Raw genomic sequence first — 22,300 nt, 5'->3', positions numbered from 1 at the left:
CAATGTGCTTATTCATATTTCAATGTAACAGTCACTTGGGAGAGGAAACACTGCTGACCATGCCACGTATGACTTTGATAAAGACTGTGCTAAGGCGGAAGACAAAAGAGAGCACGGTGGGGGCAAATGCATGAGGGCGCTTTACCCCCTGTCTCTGTGTTGCTCTTCTTATTTAGGATTTTCAAAATATCTTTGGTAATCTTCTTCAGCTGATGTCTGGCTTCGTCACGCTCTTTTCCCACTCCGTAAAGAAGGATTGTGCGCTGGTTACATTCATGACTTGAAGATTCATCCTGAAAAAGAGAAAACGCGTTCTGAAAGCCCTGTTTAAAGGGTGGGGCTCATGGACATGAAATGCGCTAACCACAGCATCTCCATGCTGGCTCGTGTGGTGGTGGCATCTGGCCCGCCTTTCAATTCACCTCAACCTCCACTGGCAACACCCTTGTTTTTCCAGTTTGGAACTTGCTAAAGTTTAAAAAAAAAAAAAAAAGTGTCAACTAACCTGAAGTCTTAATAGAAGCAGTTGATGTGGGCGTACCTTACAGAGTAAGTTTTGACTCTTGATTGTTTAAAATTTAACATGGTGTTAATGTCACATTCTAATTACATACTAGCTATATTTTTTCCTTATGGAAAATGTTATTTCTTAATAAGCTCGGTTTCCTACAGTCACTAAACATTTTTAAACCCTTTATATTTTTGCTAGGATCCTCAAGTACTTTTATTTAAAAAAAAAAGACAGTTCCATTAACTTCCAACATGACTATGTAAGACACAAGAATGTATATTTCTTTCCAAATGTAAACAAAAGACAGCATGGTCTTATTAGGTGTGAGAAAAATAGTTGGAAATGCAAACACATTCTGATACCACCTTCCTCTCCTGGACCACCTCCCTCCCCCTCCCTACCCCCACCCCAGACACAGTGAATTCAAGCACTGTTTTTCCTACACAGAAGAGAAAATTACTAAGGCAGAGCATCACAACAACACATTCCTTAGCCAAAGTTAAATAATCCAAGATATGTCCTCTCTTATGCCTGGTTTTGAATTTTTCTATGTAATCTTTTCTCTTTGATCCTATATTCCTAAATTTTCTCAGTAAAATTCCTAGATCTATCATTTAGCCTACCTCCTTTTCTTACCATTTGCCCATATTTACTCGTGTGAGGTACTTACTATCACTAATAGTATCTATCCCTAAGAAGCTCACATGAGGAAAAGATTTGTCCCAGGGAAAACAAACTGCATTCTGTGCATATAAATTAGCAGTGGCTGCAAAAAAGAGCAGAGTCCTTGTGACCTGAAGAACACTAATGTTCAATACGGAGTACACTCCATGTGTGTACTCTGCACAAAGTAGCATTTTGCTTCTGCAGTCTTGAAGTAAGACCCTGTTTCCTCTCAGTTTCAGTCACTGTTCTCTCAGTCTCTTTTTGTCCTTCTTTCTCTCACCTGCCTGCATTCAAGGCACCACTTCTTGCATTGCTTCCTTCTTTATAACATTTTATCAGAAACATACATTTGCATAATCTGCCAATGTATCTTGCTACCACGTTCCCAAATGTTATTTTAAGTGCTCAAATTTGCCTTCTTAAGAAAAAAAAAGCTAGGAGTGTTTTCTAGATGCTGTTATTTAATATCTTGAGTTGCACAATCTCTTCCAAAGTCTCAATGGACAGACCTAACCCCAGCATAAAGTCAACACAGACAGTGATTCCTATAGCTCTATGACCTGAGCTACTGTGCTAATCTCTGAGTTTGTTGTTCCTCCACAGCATTACTGATATACTTCCTTTTTGTCTGGTGGGATGTGTAAATATAAGCCCTACAAAGGGAACAGAAAGGCGATGAGGAAACTGCACAAAATTCAGATGCCAGTCATGTGCCCTGGTGATTGTTTTCAGTTAAGTCACCTGTCAAGCTGTTATGATGCAAACTTGAGTGTGAGGAGTGATGGAAAGATGTAAGCAACAGCTGTTTAGAGAGTACCTACCTACAACAAGACAAGGTACTACAAACCCTGAAAGAAATACATGGGTGAATGTCCCCTGATTAAAGAGTAAAGATTCAGTGTCATCCCAGCAGCATCTGCAGAGCTTGAAGCCCAAACTGGAAAGAAGAAGGAAGGTATCCTAGAAAGATTCATGTGTTCTATGGACATGGAGTACTATGGCTCCACACTGACCAAGTAACAGCCCAAGATCAGGGTAAGAAAGGGCTGTGACTGAACCCAGGGTATGCCCTTGCCAACTCCATGGTCCAGGATAATGAGCCTTTTTGAGCCTCAGATTCTTCCTCTAAAAACTGATAACATCTCCTTTATCACACGGATTGGGTGAGAACTGAGATATGTCTGTAAAAATGCTTAGTGGCATATCAGATACAGCACCCCCTGCTGCCCATTCATATTACTGCACCTCCCCCCATAAGCACCCTACAACCACATTCCTACTCAGTATTTCCCAAAGGCGCTGAGCACTTCCTTCCTTTGCTAGTCTTCTCCTGCCACCTGAAATACTCTCAACATCCTCAACTGCACTTGTAGAAATGCTGTGTACGATGACAGCATTTCTGTCACCCGAGTTTAGTGAAAACCCTTGCTACAGGGGAAGGGGTGGAGAGGACTGACTTTGGAGCATTTATCACGGTGTACAGCACTTATTTTCTCAGTATCTGTTAAATGTCTGTCTTCTCCACTAGAACTGTCAGTTTTGTGAGGAAGAACCCAGGTCTATTTTATTCACATTTACATTCTCCTAAATGGCACTTAATATTTGTTAAATATGTGAAACTAGGAATAATTAAGTAGATCAACCAAAAAAACTAAAAGAATGGGGCAGGGATGAAGATAAGAACAAAACATAGTTTTATAGAAAAGTTGGCTTGATAACTAAGTGCTGAAAAACTGAAGATGAGAAGTGAGAGGCAGAGAGAAAGACCAAAAAAGTCTGGAGGGTATAAATTAGGTCTTAATGGTAGAAATAAAAAATAAGAAGCAAAATCAAGAGGTACCTGAAAGAAGTTAGGAAAGGATCGGGAAGTTTCAAGATGGGCTCACTAGATAAAATTTGTTGGTGGGTAACAGAGCAGGTAGAGAGCTCATGAATTCACCCTTAGGTGAGAGAAATTCAAGGGGTGGGTGGAAACGTATTACAAATGTCTAGTAGGTGGTTTGACAGCAGGTATAGTGTAGAACTGACAGCTTAGGGAAAAAAGCAATATGTCACTAGAAGGGATTAAAATCCCCCATGGTCTCTTTAGACAGGGTATCAGAGGGAAGAACGCTGAGACAGTGAAGGGGATAAATAAGTCATCAAATGATGGACATACACTCTCCATAATTAACGAGTAACCAGAGAAGGCAAGGTCACAAAAGTGAGGGAAGCAACAGTTAATAACAGAGGCCATCAACAGTGTTGAAAACAGTTAAGAAGTCACAGTGGATGCTGGCTTCCCTGACTTGTTTCTTAAAAAAAAACAAAACAAACAAACAAACAAAAAACTGTGTGAACCTCAAAAGAGAAGTTTCTCTAGAGTGGTAGGGGCAGAGAGGAGGAAACAGGAGGTTGGAGTAAGAGTGATGGTGCAATGGTGACTGTGAGGGAAGTAGCCCACACTTACTAGCAGCTGAGGGCAAAGAAAAATAGCTTGAGAGGAAAGTGATCGCTTTATTAGGATGACCAATGACATACTCTCGTTTCAAAGCTATGTTTCAAGTGAGTCCCCAGAAAGGAAATCCGGATTGGAAGGCAGATAATACTGACAAAGGAGACAGGCAACAGTGACCTCTTGACTGGATTAACTTCAGAAGATGAGGACATCTTTCTACTTAACCACAGACAGAAATGAAAACTGGTGAAAATACAGGGAAATCTGGAGGCGAAGAAGTGAGATGCTTGTATCAGTTCACTGGCCCTATTATGCTCAGGGAATGGGCCAGAGGCAAAGTCATGAGGTAAGAGTCAAGGGATGGAATTAAAAACACAAGAGAAGCCTGCAGCTAGCTGGGGGGAAAAAAGCCCAAAGCACTGGTCACTCTCTATAAGGGGCATGAAGACAGCTTTTCTGACATTTAACATTTTCTAGGGAAATCATGATAGCTGTTACTAGCTTTCAAAGAGGAAAGGCAACATTTTTAAAAGCAACTCTCTTTCAATAGCCTACAAAATTGATTTACATCAATTTTTTCTGCATGTAGAAAATGTACAAGTCTTCAAATAGCAACATACACATGAGAATAAGGTCAATTTCAGAAAATGGACACATATTACCAAAGGTATCAGTTAAGTTCTGCTCTTTCTATTAAGTATTAAAACACTCTGAAGTTGCATGGCTGTAAAAGCTCAATTAAAGGGTTAGTCACTCAGTCATATCTGACTCTTTGAGACTGCCTGGACTGGAGCCTGCCAGGCTCCTCTGTCCATGGAATTCTCCAGGCAAGAATTCTGGAGTGGGTAGCCACTCCCTTCTCCAGGGGATTTTTCCAGCCCTAGGGATCAAACGCAGGTCTCCTGCATTGCAGGCAGATTCTTTACTGTCTAAGCTACCAGGGAAGCCCAAAAGATCAGTATCAAAGAATTATTCTCTTGTTGATACCCTGAAGGACACATCTGTTGGGCAGGAGAAAGAATCCATAGGACAGTATATGGAAGTCTAGCCATCCCCTTTCAGGCTAGCCCACTGCTGTCCTTGCATTAAGAAGGTCACCTCCTTGTAAAGTGAATTCTGAAACTCTTATCCTCCAGATCAATCAGTTTTCTTTCTTCAGATAATATCTCAAACTCACAAAGACTTAATTGATTTTAAGAGCAATTAGGAGGATACACATCCAAAAACTGTGGAAGGCTTGTTGCATTGATACTATAGAAATTGAAAGATGTCCCTTAAGCCAAATGTTCTGAGAAGGGAAAACTGGAATTAACTGAAGTCCTATGTTAGTCATCTTCATTTCTTTAAAATAAGTGACTAGAAATGTTGCCAAAACTTGCGTGTGAGTTCATAAGGATGTGACCACGGTGGTGAGATTATTAGAGCTGTGAACTCTCCTTTCACCTCCAATCATTTTTTCTTTCAGCTGAAGCATTCAATGGACCACATTATTCTGTATAGAAGAGAATAAATTCAAATCAGTGTTACAACAGGAATAAGCCTTGGGCTGGTAGAGGAGAATGGATGTGCAAACTGTGGGGAGGCTGTGCTAAAGAAGAAGGAAATTAGCAGCAGCTTCTCAGTAGTATGACACCTGACCTGGAGTAATTTTTTTCTAAATCAAGAGAATCAGGGACTCCTATAATTAGATTTGTAAAGAAAAGCTTTGTACGATAATAGCTTTTAGTCAACAGTATGGCCAAAATGAGGCCTTTATCCAACAAACTCAGAGCATCCTAGGAGCATTATGGCTGTCAAGCAGATTAATTATAGATGCCACGCCTCTGCTTTCAAGTAAAACATGCAAGACAAGGATGACAAATAACTGGATCACCAGAGATAGTATTCTTTTTTTCTGTTTTTTTGCTAAACATCGCAATGCCCAATACTCCTTACTTTTGGAATTTATCTTATAATATCTAACCTAAATTTCTACATTCTAACAGGTAAAGCCAAACTAGATGACATGAGAACTGCCTTAAAATGCATGTGCTCCATCAAAACATTCACTAATGTCAACATAACTGCATTTCAAAACCATAAGACAAGAGAACTAAAATAGCATTAAGAGCTAGTCCAAGGGCATCATTACCTCTTCATCTCCTCCCCAACCCAGTTTCACAAGGACCGCAGGTTCCTACCATTTCAGGGCATGGCGTTCTCCATTTCCAGTAATCCTATTTGAAGCAAATACGTATTTTCAGATAAACAGTCTACCTTTAGTAGACTCCATAAAATAAAGAAACCAATTAAACCACGTGTATATAAAAATTCTAGGATATACAGAATTAGTTCACTTTTCCAGTCATCTTCCAATGACAAACAAAACACTATCAGAGAAGGTTCACAGACAGGTGTGGTTGCTAGTTAAAGTCAGAGGAAAGATAAAGCTAATTTAGATCAAGAACTGGAGCCTTTCATTTACCCCTCAAATCTCTAGTCACAGCACTATAGAAATCTGGAAATATAAATGAGTTAAGTATACTGAAATACTGTTCCTTTTGTGTGGCATATTAATTTGTTGAAAACAGTCAGGATTTCCCCTGTCCCCCAAAGCCTTGTTTTATCCAAAGGTCTTAGAAACACTTCACAAACATTCCTTAAAGCTGACAATCTGGTGTGAAGGCAAGTATGACTCCTATTTTCCTAAAAGAAGTATAGCCATTCCATTCATGGCATTCCGGTCTCACTGCTGGGCCTCAGTGTGGGGGAAGGGTTGTGCAGACAGTAAGATGGGGAAGACTTTTATACACAGTGGTCACAGGTGCAGGCTCCAGAACCAGAGAGCTTAGTTGGAATCGGGTCTCTAACTTCGCTGCTCTGCTCCTCCGTTTTCATCATCCAGAGAACAGAAATAAGATGATTATCTACTTCACAGAACAGCTCATTCATGACAATATAAGAAACCAAAAGTGGGCTATTATTATTCTGAAGCGTATGTGGCATAAAAGCTTTTTCAAGAAGTATGATCTCTCTCTAAACCAACAAGTAAGTTAATCTTCCAAGAGTATATCATCAAACCGACGTCTAGATGACTAACAGACGGGGACCATGACATGACTGACATTTCCAACTGAAATTACCCAAGTCCATAGCTTGATTTCAAATCCATAATGCCAACAAAATTCTCACCTAGTTTAAATCAGTGGTCTTCAACCCTTAAGGTATATGAGCATCACTCATAAAGGGAACGACAGGTGAGGCAACTATAGATGAGGCTGCACCCGTGAGTTTCTGAACCACCGGGGCTAGAACGGTGCCCAAGAAAGGGCGTGTCTCATGACTCCTCAGGTGACACTGAGCTGCGGGTCTATACTTTAAAAACTGTCCTTGAAGATCATCTAATCTACACTGAGACAGACACACTCAAAACTCAGAAGAAAGAAATAACCAAAAGATATATTTACAGCAAAGACACTTACCCAAGTGCATCTGCTGGTAACAGAAGGACATTATAGTTCAAAGCAGTGTGTGAGTGCGTATACAAGCGTGAGTATCCACAATATTTATATAAAGGTGACAGTGAGTCTCTTCACTGAAGGACTGTTGTTGTTAGTCGCTAAGTCATGTCTGACTCCTTTGCAACCCCATGGGCTATAAGGACTTCCTAGGCAAGAATACTGGAGTGGGTAGCTATTTCCTTCTCCAGGGGATCTTCCCAACGCAGGGATTGAACCCATGTCTCCTGCTTGGCAGGCAGATTCTTTACCACTGAGCCACCTGGAAAGCCCTCACTGAATGATATATTTCCCCAATAAACAAAGGCAAAGTCAAAAGAAATTTGTTTAAACTCTACTCAAGACAGGCATAAAAGTCCTATATAATAAGCCTAGCAATGGATACAACGGTTTTTTTCTTTCTTAATGTAATTTTAGAATCTTCAGTTTTATAATGGGAGGAAATTGTGTCGCCTACAAAGAGCTGATCAAATACAGATTTAAAATAATGACATTATTAACCAGGAAAAAAAACAAAGAGCAAGAGACCTAACATCCCTAATGAGCACACATTACGAGTTAATGTGATTACTTGTTAAAAGGCAATAGATCACCAATGTTGGGCACAATATGTTTTCAGGTAAAGAACCATCTGACAAAGCAAGTCTGCAGCCTTCTCCAGGAAGCAGACATCAGTAGGCTTGATCTCTTGGACTTATCATTTGCATGGGAAATAACCTAAAGAGCTCACAAAGCATCAACTCTATGGCAGGTTTCAGTAAAAAGCCACAGGATTTTAAATTGCTTTTTAAAAGATGACTTCTCACCCACCGTGCCCCATATTTCCCAAGGAAATAAAAGCAGAAGTCCTAAAAGCGGGCCAGACGGAAATACAGTGTCTGCACAGCCCTGAGTCCAGGGCATCTGAAGGTAATTTCTGATTGTGAAGTCCTCTTCCTCTCTCCCCCTATTCCTCTCTAGAACACTCAAGACCTGACTGATGAAACCTCAGCAGATTCTCTATCATAAAGAGTGTGAGCAGCTAAACTAAGACATTAAAAGGAAAATAACAGATGCCACTCTACAGCCTGTATTAACTACCACTTACTGGATACATTCAAATCCTTCAGAATCAAGAGTAACCAGGTAATTTTATATCTAGAAGTATTTGACAAGCATATGTATTTGCACTATGATGTGTGTGTATATTTTTTTTCAAGTTTTCTTAAGTTGGAAACCTTTAGTAACAATATCAATGTGAGTACTTAAATGGAATATAAACTAAAATACAAGCTGCATTAATGATGCTGGAGATAACCATTAACTTCTTCATTAAAAAGAAATTATACAGAACATGGAAAAAAATTCAAATGGTCTTACTTATTTTATCTTGAATATAAAATGAGATCTGCTATAGTTAGGGGGAGCTGAAGTTCTTCATGTCAAGAATACTTGTTAAACAAGCAACAGTTTATGAAAACGTCTCAAAGTATAATTTCCAAAACTATCAGGGCATAAACAAAGAAAAACAGCAGTAGCAAGTAAGGTTAAGTCGGTTATCTTCTATCAAATTCTAGGGTTTATTTAGTCATTTTTTTTTTAAGTTAAACTGGTGAGGAGGTGTATGACATAAACCTTAATTTGTTTAATGTTCAATAATAAAAGGATGGAAAAAAGAATCCCATTGACATTTGGGGAAACTTAGACATTTTTTCTTGGTACTGAGGTATTTGAGCTTTAATATTACCATGTCTTATATTTAGGAATAATATTTTCTTTAGAATCAATTCCATTGGTTTTTTTTTAATTCAAATTTTACAAATTTCATTTTAAATTTCAAAGTTTAGATGCCAAATAATGTATTCAAGTTAATATATTCAAGCCCAGTGTTAATTTCCTTTATGGCTGCCTGTTGTGATATAAAAATCTATGGATCCAGGCAAGGACATGATCTTGGTATTTTATTTTAGTTACCATTATACACTCTATAAACCTAGAAAGTATGCCTGGGGTATTTTGAGGAATGCCATCTAATGACTACATAGAGAAATCATTTCCTCATTTTTATTTTTAACCATTTAAAAATTTTTCCTGAATGATAGTCAAGAAAACATAGGTGAAACCTTAAAATTTACTAAACAAAGCTGGAAAAGAGATGCACATGGGTTAAAATATTTGCAGCCAAAGAATACTCTGTGAGGCTGATTTTCGAATGGATGACAGAGCAATACAGAAGCAGAAATACATTCCAATTATAAAGGGAAAAATTTGTTTTCTGCTTTTTATTTAACAATAAATTTTAAACAAGTGATTTTATACAAACTTCTTTTCACTTTTTACTTTAAAAGTCTACTACGCAATTATCAGTCATTTCTCCTTAGAATCCTTTGAAGGTACTAGGGAAAATGAAGTCCAGGAGTAAGGATTGCTGTAGGAAAAGTGACTATGAATAAAAACAACAAAGTCAGAAGGTCAGGAAATCAAACTGGAGAAGAATAAAGCATAGCCTAAGTATTTCTCTTCTAGTTTTTACGTATATGCACTTTTGCCTAAGATCAAAAATGTTCTATAAGAGGCAAACATTCAAAAAATAAGAAATACAAGGCAACCACATCTTCATATAATGTTCTTCAGACTATTTTACTGTGCAAATAGAATATTTGCCACTATGGAATATTCTGATTTGGTTTTTCTGTGTTCTTTACTAACTGCCCCAATGAGGATAAGGCACCTCAATTTTTAGAGGAGTCTCTCCAAAAACGTTACCCACAGAGATGAGGGCAAAATCAGATAGCAGGGACCTGCAAATAATCATTTCCTCCATCCCCCTCTAGGCAGCAGAGAGAGATACGAGCCATGGACAACCTCACCTCTGTGGCTGGGAACAGCAGCCAGTGCAGCAGAGACTACAAGATTACCCAGGTGCTCTTCCCACTCCTCTACACCGTCCTGTTTTTTGTTGGACTCATCACAAACAGCCTGGCAATGAGGATTTTCTTTCAAATCCGCAGTAAATCCAACTTTATTATTTTCCTTAAGAATACAGTCATTTCCGATCTCCTCATGATTCTGACTTTTCCATTCAAAATCCTCAGCGATACTAAACTGGGAACAGGACCTCTGAGGGCCTTTGTGTGCCAAGTGACCTCGGTCGTGTTCTATTTCACGATGTACATCAGTATCTCATTCCTAGGACTGATAACTATCGATCGCTACCAGAAGACCACCAGGCCCTTTAAGACGGCCAACCCCAACAATCTCTTGGGGGCTAAGATTCTCTCGGTTGTCATCTGGGCGTTCATGTTCTTAATCTCCTTGCCTAACATGATTTTGACCAACAGGAGGCCGAGTGACAAGACTGTGAAGAAATGCTCATTTCTGAAGTCAGAGTTTGGTCTGGTCTGGCATGAAATAGTCAATTATGTCTGTCAAGTTATTTTCTGGATTAATTTTCTAATTGTCATTGTATGCTATACGCTCATTACCAAAGAACTGTACAAGTCATATGTGAGAACAAGGGGTGCTGGCAAAGTCCCCAAGAAAAAGGTAAACATCAAGGTTTTCATTATCATTGCTGTATTTTTTATATGTTTTGTTCCATTCCATTTTGCCCGAATTCCCTACACCCTGAGTCAAACCCGGGATGTCTTTGACTGTGCTGCTGAGAATACTCTGTTCTATGTCAAAGAGAGCACACTCTGGTTAACATCCTTAAACGCGTGCCTGGATCCATTCATCTACTTTTTCCTTTGCAAATCCTTCAAAAATTCCTTGATGAGTATGCTGAGATGTTCCAATTCTGCATCATCTCCATCCCATGACAACAGGAAAAAAGGACAAGACGGCAGTGACCCAAGTGAAGAGACACCAATGTAAATAAACTGAGGTAATATTTCAGTCTATTAGTGTATAGAACTCCCCAAAGGCAAGCACTATGTGGAAAATATTAACACTGACTAAGAAGTAGCTGAGTTAGTAACAATAACTCTTCAAACAAGTAATAAACAGAAGACTATGAAAGCAGTTTTCATTCACTTGTGCAATACTGAAAGCAATCTTAAGAAGCAGAGACGTAACCTAACATGTAGCTGTGTAGCAAAACAAACTGCATCCAATCACCATGCCACATGCAAAACTACACACAGGTCATGATATGTAGAGCTTTGACAAAATGGGTAACCGTATAATAATGTAAACAGTAATTTTAAAAAATACATTGCTCACAATCCTACTATGAATTTATTATAATCAGCTAAGAATGATAAATTTGATAAATCACACCAATTATTCTATACTAATTTATGTATATATACTTATACATGCTTATATATATATATTGCAGTCCCTTAACCAAATGCTGACCTATGTGATACTCTTTATAAAAATTTAAGTAATTGAGACATGCAAAGAACAGTAACTACTAACTTTCAATTATGAGGAAAAACTTAAGGGATTTAAACTAATTGAAATGGTAACTGATCAGACTAAAAGGTTTTAAAACTACCTTCTCAAGAAAAACAGTAGAAATAGCAAAGTTATTAAAACAGTTATTTTACAACATCCAAATACCAGGAACTTATGAATATTTCCTTAACAGCACAGAAACTAGTTTACTCATATTTTGATAACTTTAGTAAATACAGTACCATCATTGATACTGATCTCTATTAACTAGCTTCTAAAAACGGCCTGTGATAGGGGCTAATGAACATTTCCCTTATGAGAAAAACAAATCAAATATGATAATGCAGTTGAACAGTATGAACATTAACAGGAAAGTGATGAAAATGTTGGGAATTACCTGTTTGTCATTTGTGTGTATAATAAATAATTTACATTAAACTCTAAAACATACTTTGTTGGAATTTCTTTGTTCAAAGTTCTGAGATACTATAACTCATATTTTCTATACTCCTATATCAAATGAACCTATTTAAGAAAGGATAGTTGCTAATACTATCCTTTTTACTACATGCTATTAGGCAAAATCTATTTTGAAGGTGATATCTCATCTCAATTAGTTCACTGATGCTATCGTTGTTTAGTTGCTAAGTCATCTCCGACCCTTTACAATCCCATGGACAACAGCACACCAGGCTCCTCTGTCCATGGGATTTCCCAGGCAAAAATACTAGAGTGGTTTGCCTTCTCCTTCTCCAGGGGATCTTTCCAACTGAGGGATCAAACCTGCTTCTCCTGCATTGGCAGGCAGGTTCTTTACCACTGAACCACCAGGGAATCCAATTAGTTCATACATAAATGAAAAGATAGGTCAAACTTATACTGTTGTCAGATTCCATACAAACCATATTGTTTTTTTTAATGTAAACAACACACACATCGCACTTGGAAATGGACATAATTTATCAATTATTTATGATCCTCAGAGGTGATTCCCAAATACAAGGCATAGATACTAATATCTAAATATAATTTGAGAAGAAATAAAAAGGATTAGCTGTAGTAAAAGGAAGTTCACTGAATTCCAATATAATCAATTCTATTTTGCTGCTGCTGCTGCTAAATCGCTTCAGTCGTGGCCGACTCTGTGCGACCCCATAGACGGCAGCCCACCAGGCTCCCCCGTCCCTGGGATTCTCCAGGCAAGAACACTGGAATGGGTTGCCATTTCCTTCTCCAGTGCATGAAAGCGAAAAGTGAAAGTGAAGTCGCTCAGTCATGTCCGACTCTTAGCGACCCCATGGACTGCAGCCCACCAGGCTCCTCTGTCCATGGGATTTTCCAGGCAAGAGTACTGGAGTGGGTTGCCAGTGCCTTCTCCGAATTCTATTCTACTAAGTTAAATTTCAGTGCACAGCTGAGCTCATTTAACTCTCTAGATGGTGTCTACACTCAAGCACCCACACTTCCTTCTCTGGCACTTCTGCAAGCGAGCACTGGATGTCAGTGGAGATGCACACAGAGACATGAATCAAAAAAGATGCATATTTGACTTACTGCTAGGGCAAAGGCAGTAGCCATTTCTGCCAGATAGACCAACGCAATTCACTCTAATGTCATATGAGCAAACTCGTTCTCTAGGAACACCGGTATATTTGAGCTGGAAAAGAAACAAGGATCAACAAATCTGACTACTTTACTTTGAATATGGGAAACATGAAGGGCAGATCTACTCCTCAAACTAGCCAAGTCAAGGGTAGATTGGCCATGGATTAGAGCTGGCCACGTCATGCTGCCAGGGTCACATTAGATGTCGGCAGACTGCAAGGCAGGCAGAGATTTCCTGAATAATCTTTCATTTGGGATTAAACTCATTCACTGAGATGATGATTTCAATAAGAGAAAGAACCAGAAAAGCTATTGGTATTACAATACTTTTGCAAAACAAACAAACTTGTTCAATGTTTGGAATTATCTAGGTTATTATACATAATATGAAAAATTTACGTTAAACTCTAAATCATACTTAGTTGAGAGTTTTTATTCAAATACATTAGAAGCATATACTCCTTTATCAAACATCAAACTGAACCCATTCAAGACAGATTAAGAGATCACTATTTATGGAGTACTCATTTTACATAGAACATGTCACTATCTCTAGCTTTAGGAATTTTAATATACACAATACATCTCTCATTTCACAATAACTTCAGAGAGAGAGAGAGAGAGATGCCAAATTTTGTAGATACAGATTTAGAAGATGAGACAGACAAAACATAGTCTTGCCCATAAAAGTGGCTAAGACGTGCTAAGGATGCTGGTTACCGGCATTTTCTCCCAGTGGTTTCTTATATAAATAGTCTAAAGCAGGTGTGACAAATTTTAGCCTGCAAGTCAAATCCAGCACCTGTTTCATACAACCTGTGATTTAAGAATGGTTTTTACACTTTCAAATATTTGCAGGAGGAAAACCGGAAGAATAAAACTTCACACTGCATAAAGCTGTATGACATTCAAATTTCAGTGTCTGTAACGTTTTATTGGCACACAGACACACCCACCCAGGTTTTATCTATGGCTGATTTCCTGCTACAACAACAGGGCTGAGTAGTTGTGACAGACTGAGGGGCCACAAAACCTAAACATTTACTACCTGGCTGTTCAGAAGACTGACAATCCTGCACGGGAACCCTAAAACGTCAAAGAAATGCCCTGCATAGAGAGAGAGCCCTCTCTTCATGCATCTCAGTGTACTGACAACAGCTGTAGGTTCCTTCAGCTGATCTAGGTCATAACGGGTGGCTGGTAATATGCAAAGTGGAAAGTGGGATTACATTGATGCTGGTGGGAACAAAACATGCAAATATACTTACAAGCCAATAAGAGAAACAGCCTGACTTTAAAAAAATAAATAAGTAAAAATGGGAAAAGGGCAAGAGAAATCAATTCCCAAGAGAAATACAAATAGATATTAAAAACATCTATTAATGAAAAGATATACACCCTCATTAATAAACAAGTTTATGTTTACTTGACATGGCTTTTTTCACCTGTAAATTTACAATTGATTTAAAAGATTTTTAACAATTTCATTGGATAATCCCACTTGAGACAAAAAAGGGGTACAATCTTTCTGGAAGACTTTTTAAAAATACCATTCAACATTTCAATGCATATCCTTTGATACAGAAATCCCACTTCTAGGAAACTTTCTATAAATATATGTTAGAATAAATACATAAAAATACATGGAGTGGTATTTGCTCTACAGCATGTTTTTAATAGAGAAAAATTGGAGGGGAAAAAACCTTAAATGCCCAAAAGCAATGGCTTACCTAAACTATGATAACTTTATATAGTATAACCCTTTTTAAAAAAATTGTTAGTAAATCTTCATATACTAACATGGAATGAAACAAAGATCCAATATGTCAATAAACGTAAATATATATATACACATATACATATTTGCACACACATTGGTACATATATTTAAGGGGGATTAACTTTCACTTTCTACTGTATATTAATATGCCAATAACTGAATTCTTCAAACTTCTTTTCCTTTTTATTATAAAATTATGAAACTGGATACTAATATAAATATTTCAAACAATAGTGTAAATTTATTGCCTGTTTCCAGTTATATGTAGAGATTTTATAATACCAAATTTATTTAGACACATGGATCACTACAGTAATGTTAAGCTGCATAATATATTTTAGATTACTACCACCTTGGGTTAGGGCTTCCCTGATAGTTCAGTTGGTAAAGAATCTGCCTGCAATGCAGGAGACCCTGGTTCGATTCCTGGGTCAGGAAGATCTGCTGGAGAAGGGATAGGCTACCCATTCCAGTATTCTTGGGCTTCCCTGTGGCTCAGCTGGTAAAGAATCCGCCTGCAATGCGGGAGACCTGGGTTTGATCCCTCGGTTGGAAAGATCCCCTGGAGAAGAGAAAGGCTACTCACTCCAGTATTCTGGCCTGGAGAATTCCATCGAGTCCATGGGGTCGCAAAGAGTCGGACACAACCGAGCAACTTTCGCTTTCACTTCACTTTCACCTTGGGTTATTTCAGTGTGGGATTTTAAACACGTTCATATAATCTGGGAAAGTACCATGGTATCCTACGATGGGAAGTAAAAGGCTCTTCTATGAGTACAGGAGTTCCAACTTTGATTTTCATTTCAATTGAAAGCAAATACTTCCTCATCTTTTCAATTATTATTTATATGGTACTGGTTACATCGACAGGAACTTTATACTGTTAAGTTTGATCCAAAAGACGATCCGTAAGGAGATGACAGATTCTTCATTTATTCCCATTTGGCAGGCTTCTAATTTCTATTACTTTTCCTTACATATTTAACTCTCTCCTGATTATACTGCTGTGAACCAATTTATGTTTTCAACTGAGTACCTCACTTTGAGACAAAGAGTTTCACAAGTCCATGAAAGTGGATGATACCTCCTCATTAAGTAGTAAGAAATACCCAGCTCAAAAACTCAGAATTTGATAAGCAATCCAAGACTCATCCTGTCTCTGGCATCCAGAAGAGAGAGGTGCTGGTTCCAAGCGGGGGGGCTCTGGAACCAAACTGTGTGGGTTTGCAGAGGGCTTCAGTTGCAGGACTTTGGGCAACCTGCTTAACGCCTGCAATTCCATTTTCTCATCTGTAAAATGGGATGGATCTCTGAACTTGTTGTAAGAATTCAGGTCAGTTCAGTCGCTCAGTCATGTCCAGCTCTTTGCGACCCCAAAGACTGCAGCACGCTAGGCTTCCCAGTCCTTCACCATCTCCCGGAGCTTGCTCAAACTCATATTCAAGTCGGTGATGCCATCCAACCATCTCATCCTCTGTCATCCCCTTCTCCTCCTGCCTTCAATCTTTCTCAGCATCAGGGTCTTTTCCAATGAGTCAGTTCTTCACATCAGGTGGCCAAAGTATTGGAGCTTCACTTCAGCATCAGTCCTTCCAATGAATATTCAGGACTGATTTCCTCAAGAAAGACCACATAATCACTTAGAACAGTATAGCTAGTGTGATTTCATTGGTTTTGACTAAATTCCCTTTGAGCCTGATGAGATTTTAAATGTTTTGTTTAGGAACCTGCCAAATCAGAATAATTTCTAGGACTTTTCATGGTATCTTATTTGATTCACTCCTTTAGTGTGCTGTCCCCACAGGTATAGAGAGTACTCCATTTTTAATTCACTTAACAAGAAACTTACTAACATGAACAATTTGACAAGCATTATGCAAAGCATTTGGCAAACATTCAAACGTCTTTATTTCCTTAACAACCCAATGAAGCAAATGCTATTATTTACTTTCATTGTTATGAGGGGGCAATGGTTTCATAGCGAGCATAAATAACTTGACCAAAGTCACAAGAAAAGTAAGCTGGAATATAAGGAAACGAACCCAGGCACTCTGGCTCCTGAGCAGTGCTCCTGTCCCATCACAGATTCTCAGGTGCAGCATCAAAGGCAGAGGACCCTCCTCCAGTGGGTACCAGCACTGCTGTGAACTAAGAGACCATTGGCAAACATGTATGAAGCACACAGACATAAAGGAGTCTGTTGGATATTTCCTATGGTCAAACATTTTGAAACCTACATTTAAGAGAAGATATTTCTGTAACTCTAGAAATGCCATCGTAAATAAGTTCCTCTTCTGAGGTTTCCCACTCTTTGGCAATTTGAAATTTGACCAAAAAGTGATTTCCACTTTTCATATTATGAAACTAACTTGTACAGCATTTCCCTTGTTTAAATTAAAACTATTCCAAACCTGCATCTAAATAATGGATTTGGAGTCATCAGGAAATTTATACTTAATTACATAGGTCTTCCAGTAGTCATGTATGGATGTGAGAGTTGGACTATAAAGAAAGCTGAGTGCTGAGGAATTGACGCTTTTGAACTGTGGTGTTGGAGAAGATTCTTGAGAGTCCCTTGGACTGCAAGGAGATTCAACCAGTCCATCCTAAGGGAAATCAGTCCTGGGTGTTCACTGGAAGGACTGATGTTGAAGCTGACACTCCAATATTTTGGCCACCTGATGCGAAGAGCTGACTCATTTGAAAAGACCCTGATGTGGGGAAAGATTGAAGGCAGGAGGAGAAGCGGACGACAGAGGATGAGATGGCTGGATGGCATCACCAACTCAATGGACATGAGTTTGGGTAAACTCCGGGAGCTGGTGATGGACAGGGAGGCCTGGAGTGCTGCGGTTCATGGGGTCACAAAGAGTCGGACACGACTGACTGACTGAAATGAACTGAACTGAACCCCTCTATTTAAATTTTTTAAGTTTGTTTTCGTTCTCTACTGAAGCAAACAAAAGGATATATGTTTTAATTATGTTCCATTACATTAATAAAACTTGAAAACTGTATTTCCAAGAAACAATTTATCTAAGTCCAACACCAACTTTTCTTTTTTTTTTTTAATTTATTTAAATTGGAGGCTAATTACTTTACAATATTGTAGTGGTTTTTACCATACATTGGCATGAATCAGCCATGGCTGTACCCATGTGTTCCCAATCCTGAACACCCCTCCCACCTCCCTCCCCACCCATCCCTCAGGGTCATCCCAGTGCACCAGCCTTGAGCACCCTGTCTCATGCATCCAACCTGGACTGGCAATCTATTTCACATGTGATAATATACATGTTTCAATGCTATTCTCTCAAATCATCCCACCCTCGCCTTCTCCCACAGAGTCCAAAAGTCTGTTCTTTACATCTGTGTCTCTTCTGCTGTCTCGCATATAGAGTCATCGTTACCATCTTTCTAAATTCCATATATATGCATTAATATACTGTATTGATATTTTTCTTTCTGACTTACTTCACTCTGTATAATAGGCTCCAATTTCATCTACCTCATTAGAACTGATTCAAATGCATTCTTTTTAATAGCTGAGTAATATTCCATCGTGTATATATACCACAGCTTTCTTATCCATTTGTCTGCCAAAACACCAATTTTTCAAACTGTGCCACCACAATGGTAGTTCCAACCCAAATTATTAGGCATCCTGTTCTCTCAGAAAAATTTCCAGTGGGATATTGAATTCTCAGAATTCACCAAAAATGCTCGATCAAGCCAACACAACAGTCTGGTCCAATCCTGTGGTAAAACTCACAGCAAGAAATATGAAGTGAAACTCACCATGGAGAACTCCACATTACCTCATAAGATCTCCTGATTTCCTCATTCCCTTTTTCTGGTGAGGAAAACATTTCTTCATAGACAACAACTTTCTCTATACAAAAGCAGCAATTACATCCCTTCAGAAATTTTACAGAACTTGGCTCAAGGTTGATGAAATTCCTGAAATCTCTAGCATTTTGCAAAGTCACAAATACAGGAAGAGAGTTCCAAAAATGGCTTTCTCATAAGTAAAATAGTGTATCTCCATTTAAATCCATGGTTCATTCACCAGAGCAGTGAGTAGCTAACATTTTTTTCATGCTTCACATGTAGTCAGCACTATTCTAGGCACTCATCTCAGTCTCTAAACACTGAAGTATGCACTATTATCAAACCCATTGTACAGATGGGGAAAATGAGGCACAAAGCTACTAAATCATTTGTCTATTATCTACTACCCAGTAACTGGTGAATCTGAAATTCTAACCCCCAAAATCTGGGTCTAATAGGTCTTACCTCTTAGAAAATATACCACTTCATCTCTCAAAGGTTGAAAGACCAAACAAAAGACTAAGATAAATGTCTATAGAAATCATCAGGTCATCCCAACAAACACAAATTTCTGAAAAAAGCAGTCTACAAGGGTGCAGATGATGATGCTGTCTGATTTTAGAGTCAACACTTACTCTCCTATAATTTAGGGCTATTTTCTTTATATTTCTCCCTCCCTTATAATCATAAGGCATTAAAAATTTCACTGAACATGTAGAGAAGATACACTGCAGGAAAGTTATTATACGAGAAAAATATAAAAATGACTGCAACTGAACTGATTTATTCAAACCATAGTACATTAACAGTTCATAAGTTTAAAATAAAGAGGTTCCTTATTAGAGAATCCCTCAAACGATTACATATGAAGAGGTTCCAACGGATCTCATGGCACATGTGAAAATGAGGAAGGAAACTTGGTATAAGAAAGCAGAACAGCATTTGCTTCATATGCCTTTCATGGGCTGAACTAATGACTGCCTCGATCGATCAGAAGACACTGAGCTGAGTTTCCTTCCAAACAAAGGTGAATTTCAATTGTTATTATGAGTGGCTTGCTTATAAATGATAGAATATGTTCAAGAGGGAAAAATGGTTTAAGTTTAACATTTTATAAACCATAGATTATAAGCACAGGAAATGACACAATGTACAGCAATCCATCATGAATACTTTTACCTCTTAGCCAGTTATATTTTACTGCCATGTTAATTAAAAGTAGAACCTGTGAATGGGGTAGAATCTGTTGTCTGGATTTCATAAGGGTGTGAAAGTAATGGGACTGTTAAATAAGTACCAAAACTGTACTATGGGCTTTAAAAATGCTAGCCAGGAACAACATGTGCTTTCTCAACTGATTTATTAAATGTGATGAATAAATTTAAGGTGTAAACATGCTGCAAACCTAAAGTCTATTTTTAACAAGGAGCATTTTGAAATCATGAAATGCTTCTTGTTTTACTTTGTGTATATGTTTTCTAACAGCTGACACTGGAAACCATGAATGTGACAGTGACGAAGGGCTTCAACGGGTCTGAGCGGTGCCCCAGAGACCTGAAGACAGCACAGCTGGTGTTCCCGGCCATCTACACTGTTGTTTTCTTCACGGGTATCCTGCTGAACACTTTGGCCCTGTGGGTGTTCATTCATATTCCCAGCTCCTCCACCTTCATTGTATACCTCAAAAACACTTTGGTGGCCGACTTGATAATGACGCTCATGCTTCCATTTAAAATCCTCTCCGACGCTCGTCTCGGACCCTGGCAGCTCAGAGCCTTCGTGTGTCGTTTCTCTGCCGTTATCTTTTATGAGACCATGTACGTGGGCATTATACTGCTGGGGCTTATAGCCTTTGACAGGTTCCTCAAGATCATCAGGCCTTTTGGAAAATTCTTCATACAAAAACCTGCTTTTGCAAAAGGGGTCTCAACCTTCATCTGGCTTTTTTTGTTCCTCCTCTCACTGCCAAACATGATCTTGAGCAACAAGGAAGCAACACCATCTTCTGTGAAAAAGTGCGCCTCCTTAAAGGGTCCTCTGGGGCTGAAATGGCATGAAGCAGTGAATTACATTTGCCAATTCATCTTCTGGACTGTTTTTGTCCTAATGCTTCTGTTCTATACGGTTATTGCAAAAAAGGTGTATGATTCTTACAGGAAGTCCAAGAGTAAGGACAGCAAGAACAACAAAAGGCTAGAAGGTAAAGTGTTTGTTGTCGTGGCTGTCTTCTTTGTGTGTTTTGCTCCGTTTCACTTCTCCAGAATCCCATATACCCACAGTCAAACCAACAGTAAGACTGATTGTCGACTGCAAAATCAACTGTTTCTAGCTAAAGAAACAACTCTCTTTTTGGCAGCAACTAACATTTGCATGGATCCCTTAATATATATATTCTTATGTAAAAGATTCACAGAGAGGCTACCGTGCATAAAAGGGAGAAAGACTGCAGCATTCACTCAGGAAAATCATACGAGTCAGTCGGACAATATAACCCTAGGCTGATAACTTTATCATGGTTAACTATCTATTGATGAGACTTCAAATGACAATTTACTTGGAAATCAAACCTAGGCAATGAAAAACAAATGGATTAGAACAAAAGTTTTGTTACTTTTTAGTATTCTGGTTTATAGAAAGGATCATGTCAACTTTAATTCCACTGTAATCTATTCATAAGCAGAATAAAGCCTTAATAAGAGAAAGCACAATAGTAAGCAAATAGTGGCCACCAGAGGTCACCTTTTCAAGAGCATTCACTTCCACTTTGGAAAAGGTGTATTATGGGGAAATGTATGTTTCTAAAAACATTTATTTTTTTAAATATAAAAAAATATATTCCTTCACTCTAAAATGCCTCTTCACGTTCTTTTGCACATGTAATTCAAACAACACTATTGTTTTTTTATCCCACTTGCCAATTTAAAAAAACAACAAAAAAACCAACTTGCAAGTCCTTTGGTGAAAACTGAAGCTAGAGGTTGAAACAGAGGCTAGATGGAAAGCCTCTGGGGAGTAGGTCAGAAAGCCCTTTGACACCAGATGAAGGTATTTCTTACAATTACAAATGGCCTCTTCCTCAGTATGCCACGACACTATAGGCTGCACAAGCAGCATTATTAAGTCATATAAAACACTGTAATACATGCTAAGTGTGTACAATTCAAGAGCAAGAATACTGTATTCTTATTTTTTGGAATCTTCCCTCTGCCCAGCAGATACTCTAACGGTGGCTCAGCAAAGCCTTCCAGCACCTCCGTGCTCTTTCCTCACATCTCTGGTTGAAAACAACTCCTCCTCCCGCATCTGGGTAGAATCTCAATGCAGATTTCCTATAGTCAGCAGCATTGTTGAATGCATCCTCTAATGACGGTCAGGATTCTTTAAGAAAGGCAACATGTTTTAAAGACAGAAAATATGTCATGTTTTCTTGGTATCACCCATGATACTTTCAACAGATAATAAATTACTAATATTTTAAAAAGAATATGTCACTATGCCATTTCTTGGTACGTATATAGATAGAAATGCTGACCCACAATCAGTAATATCCATACTGGGAAATTTTTAGAGGATCATGACCTACTTGTACT

The 22,300-nt window shown here is 38.5% G+C and overlaps 3 protein-coding genes across 39 annotated transcripts in view; 2 read left to right on the top strand and 1 right to left on the bottom strand.

Annotated features, from left to right (window-relative positions):
- Window positions 1-22,300, bottom strand: part of MED12L (mediator complex subunit 12L) — a 364,359-nt gene that overhangs the window by 82,249 nt on the left and 259,810 nt on the right. For all 27 annotated transcript variants that reach the window (XR_014076860.1, XR_014076861.1, XR_014076862.1 and 24 more), the window contains one exon: window positions 146-293. Coding sequence is in view for 22 of the 27 variants with exons in the window: in XM_081570462.1 (XP_081426588.1) it covers window positions 146-293 (148 nt within the window). In the remaining 5 variants the exon portion in view is untranslated. The remainder of the gene's footprint in view (window positions 1-145; window positions 294-22,300) is intronic.
- Window positions 1,986-11,944, top strand: P2RY12 (purinergic receptor P2Y12). Of its 11 annotated transcripts, none has more exons than XM_081570501.1 (6): window positions 1,986-2,132; window positions 3,711-3,960; window positions 5,080-5,599; window positions 6,499-6,641; window positions 8,072-8,236; window positions 9,925-11,944. In XM_081570501.1, exon 6 carries the CDS (start codon window positions 9,947-9,949, stop codon window positions 10,964-10,966), a length of 1,020 nt encoding a protein of 339 aa, XP_081426627.1. In that variant the 5' UTR covers window positions 1,986-2,132; window positions 3,711-3,960; window positions 5,080-5,599; window positions 6,499-6,641; window positions 8,072-8,236; window positions 9,925-9,946; the 3' UTR covers window positions 10,967-11,944. The 11 variants fall into 11 exon arrangements, with proteins under 11 accessions (XP_081426627.1, XP_081426622.1, XP_081426621.1 ...); XM_081570496.1 differs by having other exon boundaries at window positions 1,986-2,212; XM_081570495.1 differs by adding an exon at window positions 7,731-7,858 and having other exon boundaries at window positions 1,986-2,212; window positions 5,080-7,142.
- P2RY13 (purinergic receptor P2Y13) lies at window positions 17,939-21,917 on the top strand. The gene has a single exon (XM_081570512.1). The coding sequence runs from the start codon at window positions 20,211-20,213 to the stop codon at window positions 21,210-21,212; it is 1,002 nt and encodes a 333-aa protein (XP_081426638.1). The 5' UTR covers window positions 17,939-20,210; the 3' UTR covers window positions 21,213-21,917.

This window comes from Giraffa tippelskirchi, chromosome 2 (assembly GCF_054371585.1).
Source record: "Giraffa tippelskirchi isolate mGirTip1 chromosome 2, T2T-mGirTip1v1.2.pri, whole genome shotgun sequence".
Taxonomy (NCBI): domain Eukaryota; kingdom Metazoa; phylum Chordata; class Mammalia; order Artiodactyla; family Giraffidae; genus Giraffa; species Giraffa tippelskirchi.
The sequence above is the reverse complement of the archived record's forward strand: the minus strand, read 5'-3'. Positions and strand labels throughout refer to the sequence as shown.

What these genes read in the sequence shown, in the direction of transcription:
- P2RY12 (XM_081570503.1), top strand. Translation starts at nt 9,947, where the DNA reads ATGGACAACCTCACCTCTGTGGCTGGGAACAGCAGCCAGTGCAGCAGA.
- P2RY13 (XM_081570512.1), top strand. Translation starts at nt 20,211, where the DNA reads ATGAATGTGACAGTGACGAAGGGCTTCAACGGGTCTGAGCGGTGCCCC.